This window comes from Myiozetetes cayanensis, unplaced genomic scaffold, assembly GCF_022539395.1.
Source record: "Myiozetetes cayanensis isolate MyiCay16 unplaced genomic scaffold, myiCay2020 scf5-8, whole genome shotgun sequence".
Taxonomy (NCBI): Eukaryota; Metazoa; Chordata; class Aves; order Passeriformes; family Tyrannidae; genus Myiozetetes; species Myiozetetes cayanensis.
This window is the reverse complement of record NW_026087742.1, coordinates 57,751,260-57,777,205: the sequence shown is the minus strand read 5'-3', so window position 1 is coordinate 57,777,205 and position 25,946 is coordinate 57,751,260. Positions and strand designations below refer to the sequence as shown.

General features: G+C 36.4%; 1 protein-coding gene across 1 annotated transcript in view; it reads left to right on the top strand.

Annotated features, from left to right (window-relative positions):
- The window catches only part of VWA8 (von Willebrand factor A domain containing 8), a 179,620-nt gene that overhangs the window by 117,717 nt on the left and 35,957 nt on the right, over nt 1–25,946 (top strand). The window contains exons 27-37 of the mRNA XM_050333094.1: nt 3,612–3,717; nt 4,509–4,647; nt 5,828–6,030; nt 12,484–12,600; nt 13,077–13,141; nt 13,262–13,387; nt 14,008–14,117; nt 16,133–16,287; nt 18,031–18,232; nt 22,856–22,937; nt 25,204–25,408. Coding sequence (XP_050189051.1) covers nt 3,612–3,717; nt 4,509–4,647; nt 5,828–6,030; nt 12,484–12,600; nt 13,077–13,141; nt 13,262–13,387; nt 14,008–14,117; nt 16,133–16,287; nt 18,031–18,232; nt 22,856–22,937; nt 25,204–25,408 — 1,510 coding nt within the window. The remainder of the gene's footprint in view (nt 1–3,611; nt 3,718–4,508; nt 4,648–5,827; nt 6,031–12,483; nt 12,601–13,076; nt 13,142–13,261; nt 13,388–14,007; nt 14,118–16,132; nt 16,288–18,030; nt 18,233–22,855; nt 22,938–25,203; nt 25,409–25,946) is intronic.

Sequence of the window (25,946 nt, the reverse complement as noted above, 5' to 3'; positions counted from 1 at the left end):
ATATAAAAATGGAAAGAAATTGTGTTCTGTAGGTGTCACTTTGAAAAGTTTTCTAGCAGCATGAGAGAATTATCTTTTGACAGGTCGTCTCCCCTTAGGCTCCTGTGCAGGAAGAAACTCAGGTTAGATAGTAATTTTTTGTAGAATTGTTTCATCAGCTGTAGGTCCCATGCAGTCACTTTTCTGAACAAAATACCTGCTTGTATATACATTTTGTGGACAGCAGTAATCCTGTAGAAAACCAGAATCTAAACTTAAGAGTAATAAACATTAAAATAAAAAAAAATCTGAATTTTCCTTAAGCAAAAGGCTCTGACAGATCATAATCAAAGAACTGATCAGTTCTTGCTTTTAAATCTTGGCCTAAATTACTTGCTTTTAAATTTTGGCTTTCTTACAAGATTAGTGCAGTCTGTCCTGTAGTTTTTCTGTTCTAGAAACCCTTTCCAGGTTTGAGAAAAGAAAAAAATCACTGATCACTCTGTGCACCCCTAGCTGGAGAGAGCAGTGGAGTCTCAGTACTGTTTTTACCCAGCCACTGCACTTTTCATATCCGCCAGATCTCTTTGCATTGCAGATTTTTGCCAGTGTTGACATTTCCATAGTACTCTGTCTGCCGTTTAAGTAAATGTTATTTGGTTAATTAATTTGAAATACAGCAATGTGGTAGTACTTTTTCTAGTACTGTCACTTCAAGTTATTTTCAAAACTTGGTTGTTAATTATAAGTCCTAGGGAAAGAAGAAAATTTCCCTTCTTCACTGTGTATCTATACATTCGCTAGAGGAAAGCTGTTAAGATGTATACATGTTTTCAGTGTGGGCATGTTCCAGTCCTTCTGCACCCTGAGTCTCTTCTGAAAGTTATTCAGGAGGCAGACCTTTAATGCTACCAGCTTCTTCAGTACTCAGTCTTTCTTGAACCCAATTTGTGTGAGAGAGCAGTGAGATGGAGAAAAGTTGTCAGGCCCTAGAAGAATAAGATCTCTATTACTCTTGATAAAGAGCTTTGTGTTATGAAGTCTTCCTTCTGTTTTATTCTTTATTTCTGATCTACATTTCCCTGCTCCTTCCTGTTTTTGATGACTTGGTCTGCTGCCTCACAGAAAGTAAATAATTTAGAAATGTGGAAGAGAACAAAACCTTAAGAATCTAGGAGAAAGGATAAATCAGTTTTCCTGAGGGAAGAGAGCAACTATTAGCAAAGAAAATCTCCAGAACACTGAAATGGAGTGGAAATGTTTTGTTTCTTTGGGAGTGCAATCTGTAATTCTGTTGCTATATAAAGCACAATATTTGGTTAGAGCTGGTTATTTACATATGTTTTGTGTTACATTTTATAGCTATTCATGATTATTAGTAAAGCTGTTGATTTCTGGGATGTTGTCCATGGGAGTAATGTGTAAGGAATTAAAACTAAAGTCCAAATCCTTGTGGAAGTCGATGTTCCACTGAGCTAACAGGAAATAATTATTCCTGATTATAGACATATCAGAGACTATGCTACTCAGACTCATAGAGCAAAAAGAAATCTCCAGGGGTTTTTTGCACACAGGACAGCTTGTGGCTCAAGAAATAACCAATGTTTTTCCAGCAAATCATTTAGGAACCCCAAATGGAAGGCTATAGTAAAATTCTAGTTCATAGACATCTAAATTGACATTTAGTATAGTGACTTGACTGTTTACCCATTCTCTGACTGCATGAATAAATTTCTCTAAAAATTTTGTGTATGTTGAAATAGTGCATCCTAAATGTTTTTCCCTAATGGTGTTGAATGTTGTCATCTGCCATATTGTACTTGCTTGCTTTTTTTTTTTTTTGAGTCTGGCCTTATTTCTCTTCTTAATTTGGGAAGAATTTTGGCTAGATTAGCTACGTGTAAAGAATGGAAAAATTCAAACTGAATTGAGGAAGAATTCAAATTTAGTCACTCTGCAAGCATTGACATCTATTGATATTCTTATTTAGGCAACAAACAGGCAATGAAGATTCTGCTGGTTCCTTGACTAAGAGAGAATTAATGGGATACACTTTCCTCATTACATGCCCCAATGGCATATTGCTGGCACCTGGATATTTATTTATCTATGAGCACCAGCGATCTATAGCATCCACAAAATTCTCTGTTTGCAAGAAGTGTCTTTGGCTGTCTTGACTGTCTTGGCAGATGGTCCAAACACATAAAGATGATGGAGGCTGAGTGTTTATCTGCCTCTGATTTCTGGCTTCTCCTGGTGACCTGAAGTTTGGTGTCAGTATACCATTAAAAGAAGTTAACACATCTTTCCTGCATGAGTAGCAAAGGTTGGAGGATATTTGGGTTCATTCCCCGACTTTTCCTCTAAGTTTTCAGGGGAAAAATAAAAATAAAATTCCCAAAGTTTCATATATAGTCCAACTGAAGTTTTTTGTTGTGGTTTGTTTTTTGGTATTTTTTTGAGATCCCTTCCTTATTCTGAAATAGTATAAAGAAGAAATTAAACAAACCTCTAATACCTAGAAGGGCCAGGATAAATGGTGAGGAGAGGGAAAATAATTGTAACAGTAGGAACGAGAATCATCGGATAGGACAGAAGAGACCAAGCAGATACTTAAAACAAACAGTATAAGAGAACTTCCTTAAAATAGACTTTGAAGATATTTATAGAAACTGGGAAAAAGAATGTCTTCTATTCTCTTGCCAAGTCCTGTAGCTGTACAGCAATGTGCAACAGCGTGTAACACAGAATGTTGTTTTGATAGGAGGTCTCTTTAGGAGCAACTGATCCCAAGTAAAAGAAACCAAAAGTTGTAAGTTCATTAACTTGAAGGTATTCATGCCAGTTAACGAATTCAAACTGCTTTCAGTGGTTGCAAATCACTTCCGAGGAAAGAAAAAAAAATTGTGCTGTCCCTATTTTGGTGTCACGCTACACTGTCGTACACGAGCATTTTCTTTTCCTATATAAATGAGTTTAACTGTGGTCCCTATATTTCTTCCCTAAATAAAAGGTACCAAAATGAATAAATCTACTAAATTCATACTAAATGAATGAATTTACCTGCCAAGGCAAGTAAATGTTGCTTTTGAAGATGTCCCTGTCCTTTCTGTAGATGGTGTTGGCCAGAAGGCAATGGGATACTCTCATGTCTGTATTCCTTTGCCTTTGTTCATTTGAGCAGACATAAAATAAATGGAAATAATTAATGGAACTTTTATTGCACTGTTAACTAGCTACAGTGTTTATTGTGCTTATTCTGCTGGTCTTTGGATGAGTGAGCCACTGACAGGAATTCCTTTAAGGATTGCTATGACAGCCTGCCTGATCCGAATAAAGCAAAGCAAGAGATGGCTTGACTATATTTTGCTGCATATGTCACAAAACTTATCTTTTTGAGGCCATTTTATATGCGTTACTTCTTTGTTTATGATACTGCTTAGATTGTGACTGTATTCATCATACACGAGACTAAAATGTGTGATTTAAAATGTAAAAAGGAATTAAATTTTTTTAGCGAGAAATCTTCAGATATATTTCACTAGAAAAATGCAGTTGTTTAAATTATTTATTCCGTATCAGTTACTGGTTAATAAATGTACAGATTCACTTGTTCCTGTATTATTTGACAGACTGCCATTACCAGATCATAAGTTTAAGGGCTACTGGAAAGTTGATCAGCCAGGAAATGCACAGAAGCTGCTGTGTCCATCAGAAACTCAAAAAATAGATGTAAAGGTTTGTATTTTCAACTTTTTTTTTAATTTATATAATACTGGTTTTATGTACTGGGACATGGAGAATCTAAAATGTGATTGATTAATTAATTTAAATGAGATTTTTATAAGAATATTGAAAATACCATATGTGAAAGAACTTTGTAGCTCTTTGGGATGCTTGGGTGTGGACAGTTTCAGGCCCCAGACCTCAATTATTGGTTACAATCAGACTGAAAAGAAAGCTGGTTTTCTGTTTTGCATAGAGCTGAATTCTTACAAGTCTTTGGCACTTCCAAGTTTGAATCTGAACTTTTGGTAAAATTTTATCTGCAGCCAAAGTTTCTAAGTCCTTTTCAGCTCTGCGTTTTTGGTTGAAGTTCAGTAATTATTGCTCCAGTGAGTAAGGAAAAACCTTAACTTCTGATGTGGTGTAGGGCTGAGATTTAAACTTTATATAATAAGAAATTGCCATCAAACTTCATTGAAAAAAAAAAATACTCTGATTTTTTTTCTTGTATGAACTGTTTTTTATCAGTACATGATACCTCCTTCATGTCACTAAGCAATAATAGTTCCAAACCATTAAAAGACGAAAGAGAGAAGGCATAATGGTTTCTGTACTGTAAAGAAAATGGTAGTATGGACATTCAGAGAGCTTGCAGAAAGCATTTCCTTTCCCCTTTTATTTAATTAGTAATTGGTCTGGTTTTGATGTTAAGAGTATTATGCCTTGAAGAAGATTTTTAGATTTTCATAAAGAATGGAGAGTGGAATATTTTAGGAAGCCCTCATTGTTACCATTTGTTTTAGGGCCCTGTGTACTTAAATATTCAAGGCTTTCCAGTGGAACGACATGAAGCCAGATCCCTCAATTTCACTGAAGAACTTGCTTTTTGGACACTGCCTTTAGATGAAATCAACTTAGTTTGTGATGTCACTGTAACAAAAGGTACAGTAAGAAAAGCTGCTAACTTTTGTGGTGATCCCAAGTATTATAAATAGTGAGACATCCTGGAGATGATGAAGGACTAGAATGTTGACTTTTTAAGTGTAGTAACAACACTTCAGTGCATTTCCAGTAGTGTGTGTTTCTAGATATGTTTGCAATGGAGTACAGGCATAATACTAGGAATTTTAATATGGGATTTAAGAATATGTACTATGGGAATGGACCATAGGAATAATCATTTTTTATTTCCACTTTTTTTTTAAACAGTATATGAAATACAAAATTAATCAGCCACTGAATTTGGAGCGTAATTTCACTGAGTCATTGTGGTCTTTGTCAGGATATGCATCCTTCTCAAACTAAGAGGAAGATGTGTAATTAGAGTAGAACACAGCCACAAAATTGCAAGTCTGTTTAATTTGTGTGTTCAACACTGCATTACTTCACAAAAACAATTCTTTGATTTTTCCTCTGTCTGTTCAATTTTAATACAAATCTTTTAACTTGGAGAGTGCTGTGCTTTTTTCCCATGTTCTCATACTGATTAAAATTCTTTTTCACTGGATCAAGCCTGCCTGAGTTACCTATATGACTTATGTCCTAAAACGAATTGCGGATTGGGAATATTCATAAATGTATTTAGTGTTCATCATTTTCAACATATCTAAACTTTATTGTTGTTATAAACGTATAGTTAATGATCAGTACTGGAATGCTTGTAATCCAATTTTTAAATAGATTAGCAGACAAAACAGAAATTAGGTGGCTTTGTATTGATTTCAGGAACTGTGTGAAATTACTCAGGAAGGTGCTACATGTGAAAAGTTCTGTAAGGAACATATAAATTTTAAGGGAGGATGGGATAGAGAAGAAGGATGAACCAAGATTATGAACAAATAAAATCAAATGAAAAGGTTTTTTACATACTAGCTACTGGCAGATGCTGTAGTTGTGTCTAGACAAATGTGTCTTGGACTACTTGTTTGTCTTGTTACAAGATTCTGCTTGTTAATATTTAATCAGTATCAAGAGATCATTTCTCTCTTTATCTTCCTGTGTCAACAGAAGTAATTTTTCTGTACTTTTTGCTATATTATCTGCCAAGTTTATGACACATCTATTTCCAGAAAAGCAATGCACAATGTCTGTAGCCTTTCATTATTTTCTTTTCTTATTTCAGAAGAGGAACCTGAAAATGTTCTTTACGTTACTACCTGCAATCCTGTTACTTTGTACTTCATGAATGTGTCTAGCAAGAGTGGATACTTTGTGGGTCTTTATGACCTCTTCCCAAGAACGGTTGGAAGTGTCTGGCAACCTTTTGTGACTGTGGCTCCTCTGGGAAATCCACTCAAAGGTCAAGTGGTTCTACATGAAGAGGAGGTAAAAAAATTAAAATGCAGCTAAATGTTTAGTGATGATCCAAGTAGCATCGTGAGGGTGGGATCACTGAGGACTCTACCTCTGTAGACTGAAATAGCCTGGACAAGCCTACCTCCTACTGAATGTTCTCTCTTTTACTGTACTTGAAGCTTGGGAGTTGCCTTCAGATTTAGTTTTTATGTGGGGATTTTCCTCTTGCACTTTTTAGCTGGACATTCTTGAAGCTGAGTTCTACCTGCTTATCTTATTTCTCTCAGTGATAGAGGGAGATTGGCGTTCATGGGAGAAAGGGAGAGAGTGGATCGAGTTCAGGAGTCTCAGTAAAGCAGCATGTTTGCAAAGTGCGAAGTCCAGAGTAAGGTGTATCATCTGAACTTAAGTTCTGCTTCCTTTTTTGCTTTTCAAGTAATATATAAAAGAGATGTTTTCTGGGTCACAAAGTAAAATGTTGCTCGTATTCTCTTCATGCCACTATTTTTGATTTGTTCAGTGAATCCATTTCTCATTCTGTAACATCTGAAGTATCAAGATTAGAAAGAAGGCTAGGCAAGCCTTAACATCCAGGGTATCAGCAATGCAAATTTAGAACCACTGACAACTTTTGTGTTGGTTTGACTCGAATGCTTTTTTTAAAGACCAGTATTGCTTACTTTCGACTTTCCCTTACTGTCTTTGAACTGATTGTAACACTTCCAGTTCAAAACTTCTTTACCCAGGAGTGGGAAGAGACAAGAGTGTATACTGTGGTGCTGCTGTTCATTTTTTAACATTAATAATATTTTTTTATGTTACCTACCAGTCACTGTGGTTTGACATGGGCATGAAATCTGGTCATTGTTGGCTGGTTTTTCCTTATCTGAATTTCTTCTGCACATTTTTCAGTAGGTGAGAGACTTCAGTCTAGAAGAACTTTTCCTACATTGAGTTGGGGTGTTAAATAATTTTCAGTCATTTGTAGTGTTTTTGTGATACTGTTGTTCCAGGAATGTTTGTCAAGTGTCAGTGCTACTTTCTGGTGTCAAACACTACAGTTAAGCTTGATACCTTATGAGAAACAAAATTCTGCCTTTAGTAAAACTGCCTATGCCTTCTTTAGCTTCACCTTGGACACTTTCCAATGCTAGTTGGAAAAAATATGATTCTGAGGTTACCTTCTTGTTGAAGAACTATGGAAGTACCATTTGAGCTATTTTGAGTTGCACATAACACATTTGTCTGGTTCTAAATAATCCTTATTCTTCTTTGGTGAAGTTGGTGCAGGAAACTAAAACAGATGGCAGTCTGTCTTGTATCTAAAAATGTTTAGAACGTCTCACACTTCTTAATATCAAGCCAGCAATATTCCTTGTTTTCTAATTCTCTAAGATTTCTACCGTTTTGTTTTTAACCAAATCACAGTAGCGTGTGGTGTCAGCAATGAAGCTTTTATCAAAGGTTCTTCTGTGAAGCTTTAGGTAGTTTTCTCAGTGTCTGGTTTTGTCTGTCCTCATGGAGTATATTTTTCAATGATAGTACGATATATATATGTTTTTCAGACTGAAATAAAATTTGTTCTTTGGAGAGTCTGTTGTAGCTTAGTGTCCCTTTCTAGATGCCTTCAGTTGAGCTATAACCTCATGTTTTTCTCTGGCAAAGCTTAAATATTGCCCATTTCAGACTTGCCTTTCTTAGCAAGTGCTACAGGTGAATAAATCCTGTCTGTAAATAAGCTTGTTTTACACTGCTGGAAAATAATACAGAATTAAAATATTCTGAATGTTTTTCATTTTCTTAAGACTTTTACATAGTGTTACCATTAAGGCAGATCTTACTCATTGGTTGTGAAAATATGTTTGATTTAATTACGAACTTGGTTGCAAAAAGTCACTGTGTACTTAGGACACCATTCAGAAGTAATTTTTGACTTCCTGAGAACTTGAGTAAGAGTCTTGCACATTTTACATCAAAAAAAAGGATGAAAAGGGGTTCTTTTGTACATTGGATGCTTGTATCCATGGACTACATTAGCAATTTATTTGGGATTGGTTTTTAAGCAAGGCACCAAAGCACAGGTCAGACAAATGCTGCTCCTGTAATCTTCACAGTTAAGGTTTTATTCCCAACTCTTCCTGCAGTGGAGCCATGGAAAAATCATGTGCTCTGTGCACCTGTGAAATGAGGTGGATGTTGTTGTGTATGAAATTAAATCCATTATTATTGACGTTAGCAGGTAAGCATATGGTCTAAGATAATAATCCAAGTAACTTCTATATTTGCCAGGATAATAAAGGTGATCTGAAGAGCATTTCATCCCGGCTAAGGTAGAACATGGTGAATTGCCCTCTGGAAGTGCCTCTTCCTTTCTACTGGCAACAGAAGGAGTCTTAACATATAGTCAAGATGACTAATTTCGGGTGTGCTAAGGTCACTGGCAGGCATAAACTCAGAATTTGCAGCAGTCACATGTTTAAAAAAGTAGATTAGTGGCACATCTGTATTTTGGGCAATGCTCCAAGGGTTAGCTACTTGTGCTAAGGGTGCATCAAACAAAACAAGAAAAACAAGCAATATAAATTATTTATGTGATGGTTTAGAGGTTTGTTTGTGTGTACATGCAAAAAGACCAGAAGTATTAACAATATTTGTAGAAATAAGAATTTGCATTTATTAAATAAAAAGGCCACTTGACAGCTGCTATTTCGTAAATAATATAATCCATTAATTAGACAATATCAAAAACAATTTTTTCCATTTTTTCTTTTAATAAAAGTCTTTGGAGATGAATGCTTCTGACTAATTTATAAAAAAGAACAATTTTAAAGGGAAGATAACCTTATTGGAAAAGATGAGATGATGATATTGTGGCTTATCAAATAAGCTTGTGTGATTTATTTCACAGATGACATCCGTCTCAATTCACTAGAGCCCTCCAGTGAAATAAAGTGAAAAATCACCATTCCTTCCTGTCCATTTAAATAAAATTTTACTGAAAGTAAACTCCTCAGGGATTTAACTTAATTGCGTAAATGGGGTATTTATCTCATTTTAAAGCACATTTACATCTTCTTGGAAGAAAGAGTAAATGATTTTATTCCTCACATTGGCCATTGGTCTTGGTGAGCGCAGCTTGTTTTGCCTGTATCTTTTTGTTCAGACTAAAGTGATAGACTTCAAAAGGACCTTTCAGAAATCTCAAGTAACTTTCTTGTAAGATGGGAATTGCATTCATCTTTTTGAAGCAGCAGTGCCCCTGCCCACAGGTACTCCAGGGTGTACTTCTACTTCCTATTAAAGCTTTGTGCCCACCAATTACACTTTTCTTTTTCTTTCTGCACCTATCAGTTTTAGTGTTCAGAAGAAGAGCAAATACAGACTGAAAAGAATTTTGGTAACTCTCTGCATGGTTTTATACGGGGTTGTAGGAGCAAAATGCACGTGGAGAATTGATTTGCCTGTAAGTTAACGACACACTTCCAGGTTTTTTTACATACACTTTACTCTGCTGAAAGGCTGCAGCTGGACAGAGTAACTTACAGTCTATGTCAAGGAGCACAACAGTGTTCATCCAAGCAGTGTCCTGCCAGCATCCCTTAACTCTGCTTTTATATTTCTTGGTCAGGAAGTGGGGTAGGGAGGAAGGGAAGTGCTTTTCCCTGTCCCTCGTGCTGCTGCAGTTCTGTCAAAGCTCCATGATAACAAGGGAGTCTGTGCCACAGAAACTGACACAGAGATCCACCTCAGTCACTGCACATAGAAGATGGCAATCATCCTTTAAAAGAAGAGTTTTATAACAGTTTGTGATCTGGCCTGAAGCACATAATTCCTGAGTTTGGAAGTACCTGTAACATACTACTAGTAACATCTGAAACCATAATATTCTGATGTATGTCTTCAGGACAAAGGGTGAATTTTCTTCAAAAACTAGTAGATGTTATTAAATTATCTTCTTTATTTCCTGGTTGTTATATAAGACTTCCTTTTTTTGCAAGCACATAGAAATGTGCTTACATAGAAATGTGTGCGCCTTTTATAGAAAGGGAGAAGACTCATTTTCCTTAAGTACAAAGCTTATATCTCTACTTACCTCTACTAGATCTCTAGCCAGTTCACAGAAATCTCGAGTTCAATAAAGTCTCCCAAGTAATCTGAAAGACACAACTTGCATGAATTAGAATACCAGTAATCTACTTGAATACATTTCCCTACCTCTGAAGACAAGGAGGTTGGATCCCCAAAGAACAAATTCTTGCACAGACTTTTTTCAATTGAACCTGGTGAACAGTGTGTTAATATTTATATCTGTGCCTAATATTTACAGTGTCAGGATTGTTACCTGTGTATCACTCAAGGCTCTAACAGAAGGGCTCTAATAGAAAAGGTGGGACAGGACGCAAGAAGAGGTATGGAGGGATTACCCTGCCAAGCTAAAGATCAGCCTCAAGCTGAAGCTGACAGCTAAGAAGAGTCTGTATTTGCAAGCTTGCTTGTTCAGGACATGAGCATTGAGGGCAGAAGAGATCAAAACTGACAGCAAATTTGGGGAGAAAAATACAAAAGTGTTAAAGCGAGTTACTTGTACTGTCCCGCTCTGAAAATTCCCCAAGCACTCCACTCTGTTTGCAAGACCATAAGGAACAACTTCCCATACCAGCAAAATGAAATCACAGCCCTGTTTGATTTAAAGACTTTTTAGAGGAAAATGCTGGCTAAAATAAAAACAGCAGCAAGGAAAGGGAAACTTTGGAGTAACTAAAAATAAAGGCACACCACTTCACAAGATTGGTTATTGCATTTATCCAGAGCTTGGAATTCCAGACATTGGGGTTGGGAGGTCGCCCAAAGGTTACTTTTCTCCCAGTCAAGAACAAACACAGCGGAATTGCACACCAACGTCTTTTCCCAGCGCACTTGAAGAGTTGCCAAAGCTGCTCTTGGATGTGTTCACAAGTGACGCAAAAATCTATTCTTAAACACAGACAGAATATACATCAGTCACTTAGCACAGAAGGAAACCATTAACATCAAAAGGGGTGGGGTAGAGAGGCTTTTTATATTACCAACTGCTCTCATAAATTTAACGCTAAGTGGAAAAATGTAATTGATTCGTATGTGTTCTTTATCTCACGTGGAAGGCTCATGCATTGCTTCGGTACAGCAATGCTGTTACAGAATTGTATAAATAAAATATAGCAGAAAACCAAAATCCAAAGCAAGTGCCCTATTTTTTTTCCTGAACCACATCTATATAATTTTAGTTTGTAATACATAAGCAGACTTCCTTTTTTAGAAATATTGAACTTGAACTGAAATTCCCAAATGCTCCAAATAACATGATAATATTTTAAATGCTTTACCATATTTAGTTTAAAATTACTGTCATTATTGAAGTTAACTCTCACAAATAATTCTAGTGAAAGTATGAAGTGTACCCAAAAAGAACAAAACCACCATGACTCAGATTGTTTGTATTTGTTTTATTTAGGGAAATTTGTGGGAATTTATGTTTTACTTCCTTAACGTTGGTCGTGTGTTATTGCACATGTTGTACGTAGACAGTTTACTTTTAGTAACTCCTTGCAGAACCTAATGTCCTTGCAGACCCTAACGTTTCCTTGAATGGCAAACAAAAAATTCAACACAAGGCTTAATTAACTTGTTCCTTCGTACCTTCTAAATTTCATTTGATGCAGTTAAGGTTGTCCCTGAATGACTGTTCTCTTGAATTCTTAGGTAAACACATTAGGAGCAGCTATAGTATTTTGCAAAAAGAAATGTTTAAAATGCCCCCATCAGTTGACAATGGACCCTGGGGCTTTCAGAAATCTGAAGTTCAAAATTCAGCATGTCATATGTTCATATGACGTGAAAAACACTTGCACCACTCTGTGCAGCATCCCATCTGCTTCTCATCTCCATCCTGCTGTCCTCCCACAGCTGTCCTGTCTCTGAGACTCTAAGCTGTCTGAGTGTGCAGGTTAAAGGATTGTCACACACTGGGATATTTAATAGGCTCCACAGTATCAAAAGTATGAAACTGAAGAGAATGTACTAAGCCATTTCTTCTCTCACCGGTTTGTCACCTTCGGTGGGACTGAAGCAATGGGTACATTAGAGGAATGGTAAGAAAACATAAAAAGTGAAAGGAAATATTTTAGTGACTTGACAGAACAAATTGGTGTGTCTCTCACCTGTAACTAACCACAGCTTGGACATGTGAGCCATACTAGTCTAGTTCCTAGAGCTTATGCAGAAGTGAATGTGAGCCCTTGCATGTGCTTAACCTCTTCAATTCAGTTTCTCTATGAACTTCGAAATGAATGAGGAAAATTCAACTTATGTTTTCCAAAAAAAAAAAATCTAGATCACCTTTCCAAAATGTCCTAAGTTGCTGGAGTTGCAAAAGTGCTTCAGATAGAATTGTTGTAGTCTCTTAAATGAGTTTGAGATGTACACAGATCTGCTTTTCATTTACAGAGCAATGTCGTATTGTTGCTGGATACAAGCAATGGTGCCCTTCGCCATCTTGTGCTCTTACCAGATGCTCAAGAGTCTCCTAAGAGAACATCATGGTGGCGCAACAAAGAAGAGATGGTGAGGAGTAGCACCTGCCTCTATTATACTAAGTTTTTTTAAAATCAAAGCTCAGTATTGGAAAAACTGTCCCAGGATCGTTAACCTTTTCTGGTATTACAGCCCAAGCATTTAAATATTTACTCTTATGTGTATTTAATGTCTTACACAGCAGACAGTATTGTTGTGGAAGAGTGATATGAAAAATATAAATAAATTATCTGAAGACATTTATCCTTAAAGTATCCCTCTTTGGAGCTAGACCTGGAAATAATGGAATGTTTTGTTACAAGGAATTCTGTCCAAAAAAATGAACTCAGTTATTATGCAATTGTATGACTAGCAACAAGGCAGGCTAGATAGCATTTTGAGAGGTAATTAATGCTGTGGATTCTTCTAAATAAAGGGAAAAAAATAATACACTTTTGGGGGAGTCAAGGAAACTCACTGTTACGATCTAACAAACACTTATTGCTCTATTACTTATTTTTATACAGAACAACTACAAAATGTGCCGAGAGTTTTCACACAAAAACTGGCTGGTGTTCTACAAAGAAGCAGGGTGAGAATAAATTATATCCTTGTATTATATTGATTGATAACAGATTTCTTTACCCTTTCCTCATCCTTTGTTACGGATATCCCTATCTGATTATTCTTCTCTTGGCTTCCAATTTTACAGAAACCACCTTATTGTACTGGATGTTTTGGAGGGTCAAACTCATACCATCTCCCTGCCAATCAGTCTGAAATCTGTTTTCCTGGCAGCTGAAGACCGGTGGCTCTTGGTGGAAAATGAGACAAATAAGTTAGTTCAACCTGGTTTTCTTGGTGGCATTATTTCTTATTTGTGTCTTGTTTATGTTCAGGAGTTTCACTCCTGGTCTCAGAGTTGTTTTTTCAGACTGACTGGACTTAAAATTTGGTGTTTGAAATGCAGATTTTCTTGTGCTGAAAGTGCAGGTAGGCTTATAGAGTAGGAAATGAACAGGATATGCCTGCCTCTGAAAACCTAGGCTAGCTTTGATTGCATGCATGTTAATACTGATTTTACTGAGGTGGTATTGAACTTCAGAAATAACAATGTTCATGGACCTAGTCTTGGAAATACAGACACATTGTCCAGAGTTGGAACCTACTTCCTTTACTTTCATGGTCACATGGAAGAAAAGTTACTGCACTATCTTGTTTTTATAAATGAACAGCAAATGAAAGTGTGTAAATAGTTGCCAGAAGACAAATCTGCCAATTGCTGGCTTACCCTTTCCTCTCTCACAGATGTTGGTAAGTTGTATTTAGTTTTAGCAAAAGGTGTTGATAACCTTGTTTATATAAATGCAGAATGTTTTCACTGTTTCAGAAGATAAAAGTCCTTGTTTAGAATTACAGGCTTAATCAGGAATTATTATAAATGTGTATCCTTTACAGGAAATTTCTTTTAACCAAGCATGCCCATATGGAAGCTCAAGACAGTGCAGTTTGCCAGCTGTATGCATTTAGTGAAGAGCCAGCTGAAATGGGATTTGGCTTAACAACAGGTATTGAATGCAAGCTTGGCTAGTTCCTTCTTTTTTTTTTTTTTTTTTAATCATTTCTGTTTGCAGCTGCACAAACAAGGCTTTTTAAAGGTCTAAATAATTAACCTTCTCTCTGATTCTCTTTTTGTCCTCCCCTTATCATGTTTGCTTAATAATAACTTTTCACAAGGCATGGCACATCCCATACCCAAACTGCAGGTTGTTTGAATAAAGCATCTTTGTTTCATTTTAGCATTTAAGACCCTCAGTCATGGACTTTCAGGAAACAGAAAGCATATGGAATGGGAAAGGAAGAAAGATGACTGGACAGGAATTAGAACAGGAATACAAGGGAACAAGTCAGGTTGTATGCTGTTGCAGATCTGCTGCACACAGTCATATGAGCTAAAAAACATCTCCCAGCCTCAGAAAAATACAAAAGACCCACTGTTAGAACAGAAGTCACAGTTTCTGTAGTTCTGTCAATAGTGTGCAGGGGGCCATTGAGGCCATCACACCTGTGTTGAAAGACAGGGGGAATTTGATCATTAAAATTCCCAGATGAAGCTAGGCATTGAGACGTCTTAATTACAGAATAAGGCAGAAATCTCCAATGGTCAGAATTCGGACTGGTAGGATCTGTCTGTCTTCAGATCTGATAGCACTTTCAACCCTGAGCATTTGATCTTGGTGCACAAAATCTTTAGCATACTTGGTACATGTGCATCCCACCTAACAGTTTATAGGTTTTGGTCACTGTGTCTCGGAGAGACAGAGGAAACAAATAGAGAAACCACTTTATATGTGTTGAAGAGGGAAAAAGTTTTGTTCTGGTTCTTTTGGCTAGCATAAGTATGAAAAATGAGATTAATACAGTTGTAAACATGATACAAGCAAATGTTATTGATAAATAACAAATAGGACTAATTTTACATAAACAGCAACAAAGTGAATACTGAAAACTAACTACAACCTAAATATCTAGAATCCTTTTTATCTCTTGTAAGTTTACTCTACCAACTTATCAAGCGCCATCAGAGCACAGTAATTTCCTTCCTCTGACTACCTTATTTAGAAAACATTCTAGAGTATCATTCGTCAGATGGATAGAAACATTATTATAATTTCCAGTCTCAAAGTCTTGTGGGCAGCTTTTTGCTGCATGCTTTCTGTGCTATTTTAATCCTTTGTTATCTGATTTCTTCTCTTCCAATCCAAAAAGTTATCATATCCCCTCTCCACTTTTTTCCAAATCATTCAGCAAACCCCAAATGTATCATCTTCAGCCTGTTCTTGTTCTTTGAGGCAGAACCTGTGACAGGAGAACCAACAAAGGCTAGACCACTGTGGGTTTACTGCAGACCCAAGCCAGTAGCCCATTTATCCTTTGAGGGAGAAAAGGCTGTCTCCCTCTGCCAGGTGAACGAGATAGTCTGCACATTGAAGTGGAAACAGTGTATGCTGCAGCGCTAAAGATAGCAGGTTCTGACTCTGTTGATAACTTGAGGCAAGGTAAAAGGCTCTTACAGTTGCACAGAATAAAATCTAGTTTTCTTAGCTTAAAGATGAAGAAAACTAGACCATTATTTAACAGAAATGCATTATAAATGCTTTAAAAATATTATTAAAATTTCAAAGATAGCGAGACAGTCACTAAGAAGTGTCACATTGACACTTACCTGTGCAAACTTACATTTTGCCTTTTGGTACATTTGCATTATAACAATTTTCAATGAGATCACATGCTGTTTTATTCCATAGGCTTCCTGCCTCATTTGCACAGTAGAGGGCAAAATTAAGTGGTATAAGCATCTACAAAGCTAGGAATTCCTGATTTTAAGTACTTAACTTTACAAAACTAAGACTGTTTACTGGCTTCTTTTGTGTGGTATAGTATAATCAGATCTTCTGCTTTTTAGTAATTTTATGCTCAGAGTAATAGCAATGTTCAGTGCTCAGCACTCTTACAGTTAATGTTGTTTCCTATTGCACATCTGGATTTAATGACTTTCATTTTGTTTAATTTCCCTGTTTAGCGTCAGAGCTGTGTGTGCCTCATGCAGTTTCAAGTGACCAGCTATCTTCAGAAAACCTCAGTGCAGCTGTGGGACAAAAGATTAGCTCCCCCAACAGGATCTTCTCGGATGAACAGAATTACGCTACTGTTGTTATTGGTTTCCCAGACCTCTTGGTAAATACTCGGCATTATTATAAAGTGAAGTAATATGATCTCATTTATTCTGTAACCAGTTAAGTACCTGTTTACCAAATGATATGGAAAAAGAAGGGAATGACAGTAAGTGACAAATTCATGTAGTGTACACCATTTGTTAGGGTAGTCTAATCTAGAGGGATTTCAATGGAGTTTTAAATAATAAGAAATTGGACAACATAATGTCTAGCATAGACAAAATTCGTTGTTGATGAGCTCTGAACAGTTCTGGCTAGAGGAATATTTTCTAAATCGTGTGTTTTTACATTTCTTTAATTAAACATAACAACTGAGGAAAAGGTTGTCAGTATAATTTTGGACTGTTCAGTATGAACTTTTTGCTCAGTGTGCAGCAGGTCAAGACTAGATTTAAGAAAAAGAAAAAAGATACAGAAAATGGTAGCAAAACTGTACAGCCCCTTCAGTAGTGGATAATGTAGTTGAGTGTAAATACTGCATGTAAGTGTGCTCACTGCTGTGACACAATTAGAAAGGACTGGAAAGGAAAGTGAAACTTAGCAGTGTAATGACTAGGGGTGTTACAAGGAGTGGAGGTAAACACAAGGAAAATAAAAACAGTATGTTTAACTCTTTGGACTTTTTTTTCTATTTACCACCTAATAATAAGTAAAAAAGGTAGTGCTTAGGGAGTAAATAATTGTAAGTCATATTTGCTTAATAAATTGGGGCAAATTAGAAAATATAAGTGCTAACATACATGGGTTTTGGGAAAGCTAAATGACAAAAGAAAAGACTGAAATCCAAAAGGATTCAAAAATACGTTTTTGACAATAAGACATTCCCTGTATTTGCAACTAGCTTTTGAGTTTTCCTTGATCTAGATTTATATGACCAGATTGATTATTCTATCTATTCATATTATTTGCAATAGATGTGAGTTTACTGCTGGAAAAGGGAGGTGGTTTAGAAGAGGGAGTACTAAAGGTGCTGCACTCTTCAGTACTAACACACCAATGCTGATCATGAAGCATTTTGCTCTGCCTAATATAGACTGAGGCCCTGTCTTTGTTCATACATGGTTTTAGATGTCCATGTGAATATGAAAGGGGGAGTGCTCAGGGTGAATGTTAAGGGTGATGGGGTAAAACTTCAGATTCAGTGTTTAGTGTTAGTGATGTAGGTGTTTAGTGTGAGCAAGGTATCTGAGCTCTTGTTTGTAGTAGCAGTGCTCTGCTTACCAAACACTGAGGCCTTCCAGATGATTTTTTTCTCTAGGCTCTTATAACCATAGTGGGAGATGAAGGAACTGGCTTTCATGTGAACACCTATATTTATGTTTCTGAACCTGGAGCTTTATTGCCTAGGTTTGAATTTACTACTGAAATATTTGTCTTCCATTTATCTACATTAGTGGAAACTTAGTTTATTGTAACAGTTTGTTACATAGTTTGATTCCAGATTAGGTTATTTCAATGCTTTCTGTTCCTGGTTCAATATGAAAAAAAGATGTTGGTTCAACTTCAGATCTTCAGAAATTCTTAAAGCCTAAAACTCATGTATATGGTTTGTTGGTTTTCACTCCTATAGGAGTTTTTGATGACAAAATCCAGGTCTCATCCTTGTCATGTGGTAACATAAGAAGTAACCACAGTAGCCACATTTGATTTGAAATTAAATCAAAAGTGGAACTTGTCAAGAAACGTTTGTTCCTAGGTTCAATAATGGTAATGTTTTCTTCACTACACTCCTTCTCTCTTGCAGTCTCCCAGTGAAGTGTATAGCTGGAAAAGAAACTCCTCTCTGAGTCAAAAACGTGCTTCTCCTTCTGATCCATTTTATTATGGAGCCCAGCGGAAAAAAGGAGCTGCAAAACAAACCAATTGTGTAACTTTATTGGCTTCTAATCAAATAGCCAGAATTTTAGCACCTGGAGATGTGCCTTTGAAAGACATTTACCCAAAAGGTAAGAGGTTCATATACTTGTGCTGCAACACACTTGTTTTTTGTTTTGCAAACTGCAATCACTCATTAATCTTTCCAAAATGTTCTTAAAAAAAAACACAGCAAGTGTTTGAGAAGGACGAGAGTAGTTGCACTTATTTTTAAAATTATTTTGAATGATATTAATATGCTGAATTATGCTTCTGGGAATTAACAGGCTGTCTACACTGTGAATATTGCGGTAGATGGGATCTTCCTCTGTCTGCACTGGAAATCCACTGTAAGATTATCATCATTCCAGTTCAGCAGTCAGCCTTCACCAGTATTTCCAAGTTCTGCTCAGTGTCACACAGAGATGCAGTGTGATAAACCTGTTGTCTGACTAACTCAGTATTCTATTCCCCAACAGGAACAATGGGAGAGGTTATTTTGGGAATGCATGTGAGCCTGTCCACTTCTTTGTTTTTCCTTTCGTACTTTCTCAATATTTGCAGTTGTTTTGCTAGGGATATTAAAGCCTCAGGCTTTGAATCTCCTTTTATGGACCTGTTGTCCACAAGTTTGTCTGGTCCCTCTTTGAGCTTGTGTGTCTCCACAGCAAACTCACAAGTTCATGATTTTCTGTGATCAGCTGATCTCCCACCAGGTTTTTCAAGTGCCTCTTTTTATACTATTGCAGGCTTGGGTGAGGAACAGTTCGGCATTCACCTTAACCATCACCTTCATGACTTTGCCAGCTTCACTCACATCTGCCTTCTCTCCAAACTGAAGAGATCCAGGCTCTTTAGTTCTTCTCTTGTCCAAGAGAATGTTGCCCAAGCAACATTTACATACAGCAAAACTATCCTCCATTTATGCACTAATAAAGCAGGTGTAGACTTAATGGTCTTCAGATCTTTTTGTGCTGCCATGCCAGGCTTTCTGTTCCTACCATAACTTTAGCTTCTTTAGCAAATAACTACAAATATACCAGTTAGTGCTAAAGCACTTGTGCTAAAGCACTTGTGAGTTCTGCATTAATTACCTCTAGGAATCTCCAAAGAAAGTTTACTATCAAAAGAGAAAACCCCCAACACATTTGTAAATGGTAGAATGGCAGGGTTTTTTTAATTCATCAGCATGAGAACCTATTCGTGATTTATTCTGTGTATGAACTTTCTGTCCCAGAATAAACACTTTATTCCAAATTAACTCCCTTGAACAGAATGAATTATCTAATATTCCTGCCCTTGTTTAACACAGATTAACTTCCCCGTGTAGAGAAATCCTTTTATTAATTACTAAGAGCCAAGTCAAGGATATCAACAAGGTAGAAAACTTAAGTTACCTACACTTGTAAAGGAAAGATTACCTTTTAAAAAGATTAAATTTAATAAAATTAGTTAAGAGTTCGCATCTTGGAACTAATTTACCACTTCAGGTTGTAATCTCCTCATACTTTATAAGCCACTGAAGGGTCAGACTGGGTCACTTTTTCTCAGGCCTTCACAGAAAAAGAAGGGATCTGACTCTAAAGTAGATGGTTTAAAAATTCAGACGATAAATATTCTGAGTTTTTGTTAAAATTAATTTATTAATTTGGGAGTGAGAGAGGGATACAGTGTTTCCAAATGATAGCTAAAATTGACAGCTATTTCTAAAAACCTTTTAAATTGCTGTGGTGTGTGACATTTTATCATGCTAGATTACTGTAGTTAAAAACCAGGGGACATTCTTCGTGAATCCTGGATAACAGTGACTTGAGCATTTTATCAGTCTGAAAATTGGCTTCTGTCTGGCCAAGCAGCTTAATTTTTTTTTCTCAACTATGATGAAATATATTCATGAACAGGGAGTGAGAGCTTTAAATGTGTAGAAAATTTTATGAGGTTTGTACAGTGCTTTCTGGCCATTTAAGCTGAAAAATTTCAAGCCTTGAAGATCATTATCATTGATTTTTCTTTTCTGAATGATGTTTTAATTTATTAATTACAAAAATTGATCTTAACTGAATCATGTTTAATATGACCTTACTGATACAATTAAATGGGACTTGAGCAAGACTCTAGGTTTTCTATTCCATAGCCATTTTTGGGGGCTTTTTCAGGACATTTCGATTTTTCATTTAATGACCAGTTTTTCTAGCAAAGGAGGAGCTGTGAGGGAAATCCTACAGACACCTGTGCTACTGAGCATGTAATGACAAAAGACAGAAAAATTAATTAACACTGAGGTGACAGTGCTGATGTTACTGCTTATTATTCATGGAAGAAGGATTCACCATGAAGGATTACAAAAGGACTACAATTCCGACTGCAACAGAAATAGCAGATGGAATTCAGTATAGATATAAAATACATGAGGGAAGAAAGAATCCTAATTCTATATCAAAGAAGATGGGGCTGATCAGAACATCCTACAAGCATTATTTTGCTGTCATGATAGTTTCATTAAGATAGCAGTTCAAAGCTCAGTAGCAGTTAAAAAACAGCAAATCAAATGTTGAGAATTACTAGGGAAGGAACAGAAAAAAACAAATAACCTCTTTGTACTGTTGTGCAAATCTATGTGTCCTTAACATGGTTTAGTTTTGGTCTTCCATCTCAAGGTGAGAGAAGGCTGAACTGGAGTAAGTTCAGAAAAAGACAGCAAGGAGGAGCAAGTTTACATTGGCCAACCCTTCAGCATGTGGAGACAAGATCAGGGAAGGGGCATATGGTAGAGTTCTACAAAAATATGTATGGCATGGAGATCTGGGAAAAGAAACAATTTTGCACTCAGTACCACAGTTAGGGAGCAGCTAATGAAGCTAGTAGGAACTTTGTCAAAACAAACAAGACGTTTTTTTGTAGAGTAAGGAACCAACCTGTGAAACTGCTTCCCAAAGGATGTTGTGAATGCTGAAACATGGACTTAAAGGAAATCTGGACAAACTCCTGGAAAGTTACTAAATATGTAGACATAAAACCATACACAACACATTCAGCTAAAGAAGCCCCTAGATTGGAACTGGTTGGTGACTGAGGAAAATACCATGTGCACTTGTCTGTTCTTACATTTTCCAAGCATCTCTTGAAGACAAAATACTACATTAGAGGGACCTAGTGCTGCCATTGTTGTGGTATGAATCATAAATATTTCAAAGTTGAAAAAAGGGAAGGCAGAAGAAAAGAGGCATGCATTTATGTGCTCACTTGGAAGGTGAGATAATAAAGTACTAGTCCTTACAGTGCTCATTTGAGATTCTGTGTTCACAACCTTCTCTGCTGGGCTATTGTTTCTTCTGGAGTTTGCCTCTCAGTCTCACTAACTGACAGAATATTTAATTGAATACACATTTAACTGCTACCAGTAGTTGATTAACAGTCTTGGTCCCTTAAAATTCAGTGTTATTTATTCCTGATTGTGCTGCGTAATTCATGGGGGCTTTTGGATGTTTGGTGAGTCATCGCTGCTGTTGTTTCTGCATTGGAAAACCTGTAGTTAATTAACTAGGAGAGTTCTATGAGACTTCATTTATAAGTCTTTGTATCCTTCCCTGGGAAACGGTATAGTGAAGCAAAGGCACTCTGCTACATAAAATCGAGTGTGTCTCAGTCCCTTGAAATTCTTGCACAGTTGTCTTCTGTTGCCTTCGAGAAGTTGTTTTGTATTTTTCTATCAGGCTTTCCTTCACATCTTCTTGGACAACTGGTAAGTTCTAGCACACAGCCTTTCATTTCTATTAATAATTTGAAGTACTCAGCCAAACTCTAGCATACTCCAGTATGTATTACTGAAGCTATTCCAGGAACAATAAGCAAAGAAATAATTGCCTATGTGTTTTATTGAAACTGTAAACCAGAATGATAGTTATATTTTAAAAGAAACTATAGCAAGTAATAATTTCCCCAAATAGATGTATGGACCTTAAATATAAACTCAGACAAGGGATCGTGGCAGAATACAGCAAATAAGAATTAATGTTTTTTCTAAAAACAGGGCCATAGAGATGAGGGCTACTTGAGAGCAAATATTTATTTGGATTCTCAGCACTTTGTATAGATGAACATAAAATAGCAGTCTATTACTGAGTGCCTGTCTCTGTTAGTGTGACACTAACTGGAGCAACATGTAGAGCAACACACTGTCCATAAACAGAATATTAAATGCTTGATAGTCTAGGGCTATTTACTATAAAGTTATAAAATCTTTGGATACTGAAAACTTACCTCCTAAAGGAGTGGTTTGATTTAAGAGAACAGCGGTTAGGATAATATTACTGAGAAATTTTAAAGTGGAAATCATGAACACAGTGTTTTGAAATGTTCCTCAATATGCTTTTAAAGTCAGATATACAACTGACATTATCTTCAGTGACAGATAAAAACAGTGAGTTAGGGATTGTGGTAATGTGTGATTAGTGCTTTTGTGAGCAGTTATATTTGTGTGTAATTTTGACATTTGCTGTACAAATACATTGTTCCTTGTTAACTGTGACTGTTTACTCACTATCATAATAATAAAACAATTCCCTATTTGCAAGTTATATTCCTGTATTGAATGTGAAAGCTTGTCATTTTCTGATAGGTACTGTATAATGAAATATTTAAATTTAATCTGCTAAGTGCAAATGCAATAACCAGTTAATCATGCAGCAGGAAAATAACATGTTTGTTTTTTTCAGATGTCACTCCTCCACAAGCTGCTGGATACTTGGAAGTAACAGATCTTAACTCAAAGAAAATCAAATACATTGCAATTCCTAGGTAACTGATTTTATTGATTAGAGAGACCTCTGTCTTAGAGGAAGGGCAAAGAGAATTTAGTGACCATTATTACATCAGGATAAGCAAATATTTCTTCTGATGTGGAAAGTAAGACTAATTCATATCTAGTGTAAAATTCTGCAAACATTGAAGCATTTTTTGTCAACATAATTTATCTGTTTACTAGGTAATACCAGTGAACATGTAGCCCTTAATAGTAAATATGAAAGTTACCTTTATCTTCTGATTTTCATCCCCTTTGCTCCTTCCCCCTCTTCCATCCATTTTATTCTCTACCCTGTTACATTCTGGTTTGCTGCCTTTATTTTCTTTTCCTTTTTCCCTATCTTTAGGATCTGACAAAGGCAGAATGATCTGGTGTTAGGTGTTAGGAAACTAGGGATCAAGTTCAGGCCCAATATAAAGTTCACATTGAAAATAACTTGAGCTTCTCTAAGTTTTGGAAACTATACATTCCCTCACAAGTATCTTGTGTGATAAATCAAAATAACCAGACTGTGTGACTTCTGTTTGGTTTTAACATCTGTCTCTCAAATTGCAGAGAGTATTTGCAAATACTTTATAATATAAAGATATATTTTGGTTTCAAATTGTCATTTTCCACTGCAGTAATATTAAAGGGAGTTTTTTAAATGGCAGTCTCTCAGCTTTGCATATTTAAATAGCCCATGTATTAAACTGACACATCAGAAATTTTATACTTTTTTTTAAATTCTATCCATTTGATGTTGATTTTTGACAATATTGATTCTGATTTAAAGTAATTCTGGTTCATTAAAAATCTGGGCAACATTTTAATTAATAGATACTTGTTTTTGGACTGCATCATTTTATAATTGGCCCATTGGCCTACATCTTAGACAGTTATTCAAAAGTGTAAGACCTTAACATAAAAATAGTAGGGAATCATGTTATTTTACACCAGGATTTTATAATAATAATAATGGCCAGTCTTCGCGAGCGAAGATCCGGGGAAGGTCTTTCCACCTTCCAGCCTGCGCATTGGATTTTTTAGGTGAGACACAGTGTGCGCGGAACTGAGCCCACCCTTTAATCCTAAGGTTCATCTGCCGGGGCCAAGCGAGCTTGGACAGTGGCAGTGAGGTCCTTAGGACGTAGGTGGGTTGCCTTTAAGGGCTAACGAGCCCCACCTGCCCGGGAGTGGCCCTGACTGGGAATCGAACCCGGGTCTCTGTGGTGATAGAGCGGCGCCTTTACCACTAGACCACCAGGGGCTCCAGGATTTTATAAGAAATTACAGAAATTACAAAACCATATTTCAACATCATGACCATTAACCTAGCATTAGAATTTAAGCTATATATGGCAGATCTGAGCAGAAGTCCAGGTTTAAAAATGTGTTCCATTAGGAACTGATAAGTAAAGTGAGTTTTCATATATATGTATGAATAATTCTATGTTAAAATATAACAACCTTTTCTCCTTCTGGTATTGTTAGCCTAGTCAAATGCTAAGATAACTTTTTTCAGTTGAGTTAGTACCTCGCAATTTCAGTCACAGGTAGAAGGATATGTGTTGCTCCTTTTTGTATTTTTGAAAATTATTAATCGTGGTGTTAGTGTAGGTTGCCAACTCATTATGCCTGTCACTAACAGTTCTGAAAAATGCATAGAACCTTTCCTACATTATCTGAATTTCCCTTCAGATTATGTACCCATTAGGCCCTCTGTTTCAGCAGTAAATTTTTGTCAGCAAGATCACTGTTTAAAACAGTGTTTAAATTCTGTGTGCATAAAGCTGTACCGTCGTTAAATAAGTGTTTAAATCTTCATTTTATATTAAATCACTAGAGAAAGGTGTTACTCTGATTTGATGGAAATGCATTTTCCTCAGTGCCCAGGTCATGTCTTCTCCTATTTCTTTTGTAGTTTTATATACATCTGTAGTTCTTCTATAACATCTTTTTATAATTTTTACATTCTTTATAGTTTATTTCTAAAGACTGACTATTTTCAGAGGGATTAGGTACAACAGTCAGTTAGGCAGCATATTCCCTTTCAGCCTGGTCTTTTAAACTGCTTCTTGTACTGTCAAGTATATTTTGGTTATATCCAGTTTCAGTAGGTGGAATGTTTCAGATAAAACAGCGGGTCTGTATGGCTTAGTTGTATTCTCTCATGAAATGAGGATGGAATTTCATTTAATTGTCCCCTTAACTACATAAATACTCATTCCCCTTTTAATTGAAGCTTCAAGAAAAATAATATTAATTTTTGTTTTTCAGTTCACAGTCTCTCTCTCCGTATACATCATGGCTCTCTAAGATCTCAGATGCCGATGCCCTGTTGGCACCACTGGGCAAAGTAGGTTTGGTTACTGTGGACATGGGAGGAGGTGTGAGGCTTTGGGAAACGGGGCTGGAAAGCCTCCAGCGGTCACTGCAGGACTGGAGGAACATGATTGGCCAAGAAGATGGTCGCCCTGTGCAGGTAGGAGTTCACGAAGCTGAAGTGAAAAACATCTAACAAAATGAGAATGAGTTTTCAGGAGGGAAAGGTGTGTTGGAAAATACAGTGAAGTTGAAATACACCTGTGAGAAAAACTGAGTAGACTTGTTTACTGAAAAAAGAAAAGAGGCACATGAGCTTAAACTTGAAAACATCTTGTGACCCTTGTAATTATGGTTACCAACACACTGCCTTACGCTGTTTGTATTTTTGCCAAATTCCACTGCAATTAAATGCAGATAAATTCTTTATCTCCTGCTGATTTTTAACTGTAACTTTCAGAAGATAGAATAATGAAATTATTTTTTAAGCAAAGGATATACTTTTCCAGCATTCAAAGACTTGGGAAAAAATATTGTGGTTTTACTTTGAAAAAGAAACTTGAAACCTAGGTGAAGGATGCCTTGAGTTCACTGTAGAGCTTTTGGCTAGTTTTGGTAATTCTCACAGAAGAAGAGTTGCAAGGATCTTCATACAGCTGCGTTCTCCTGTGGAATGTTTAGGTAGATGCTGAAAACAC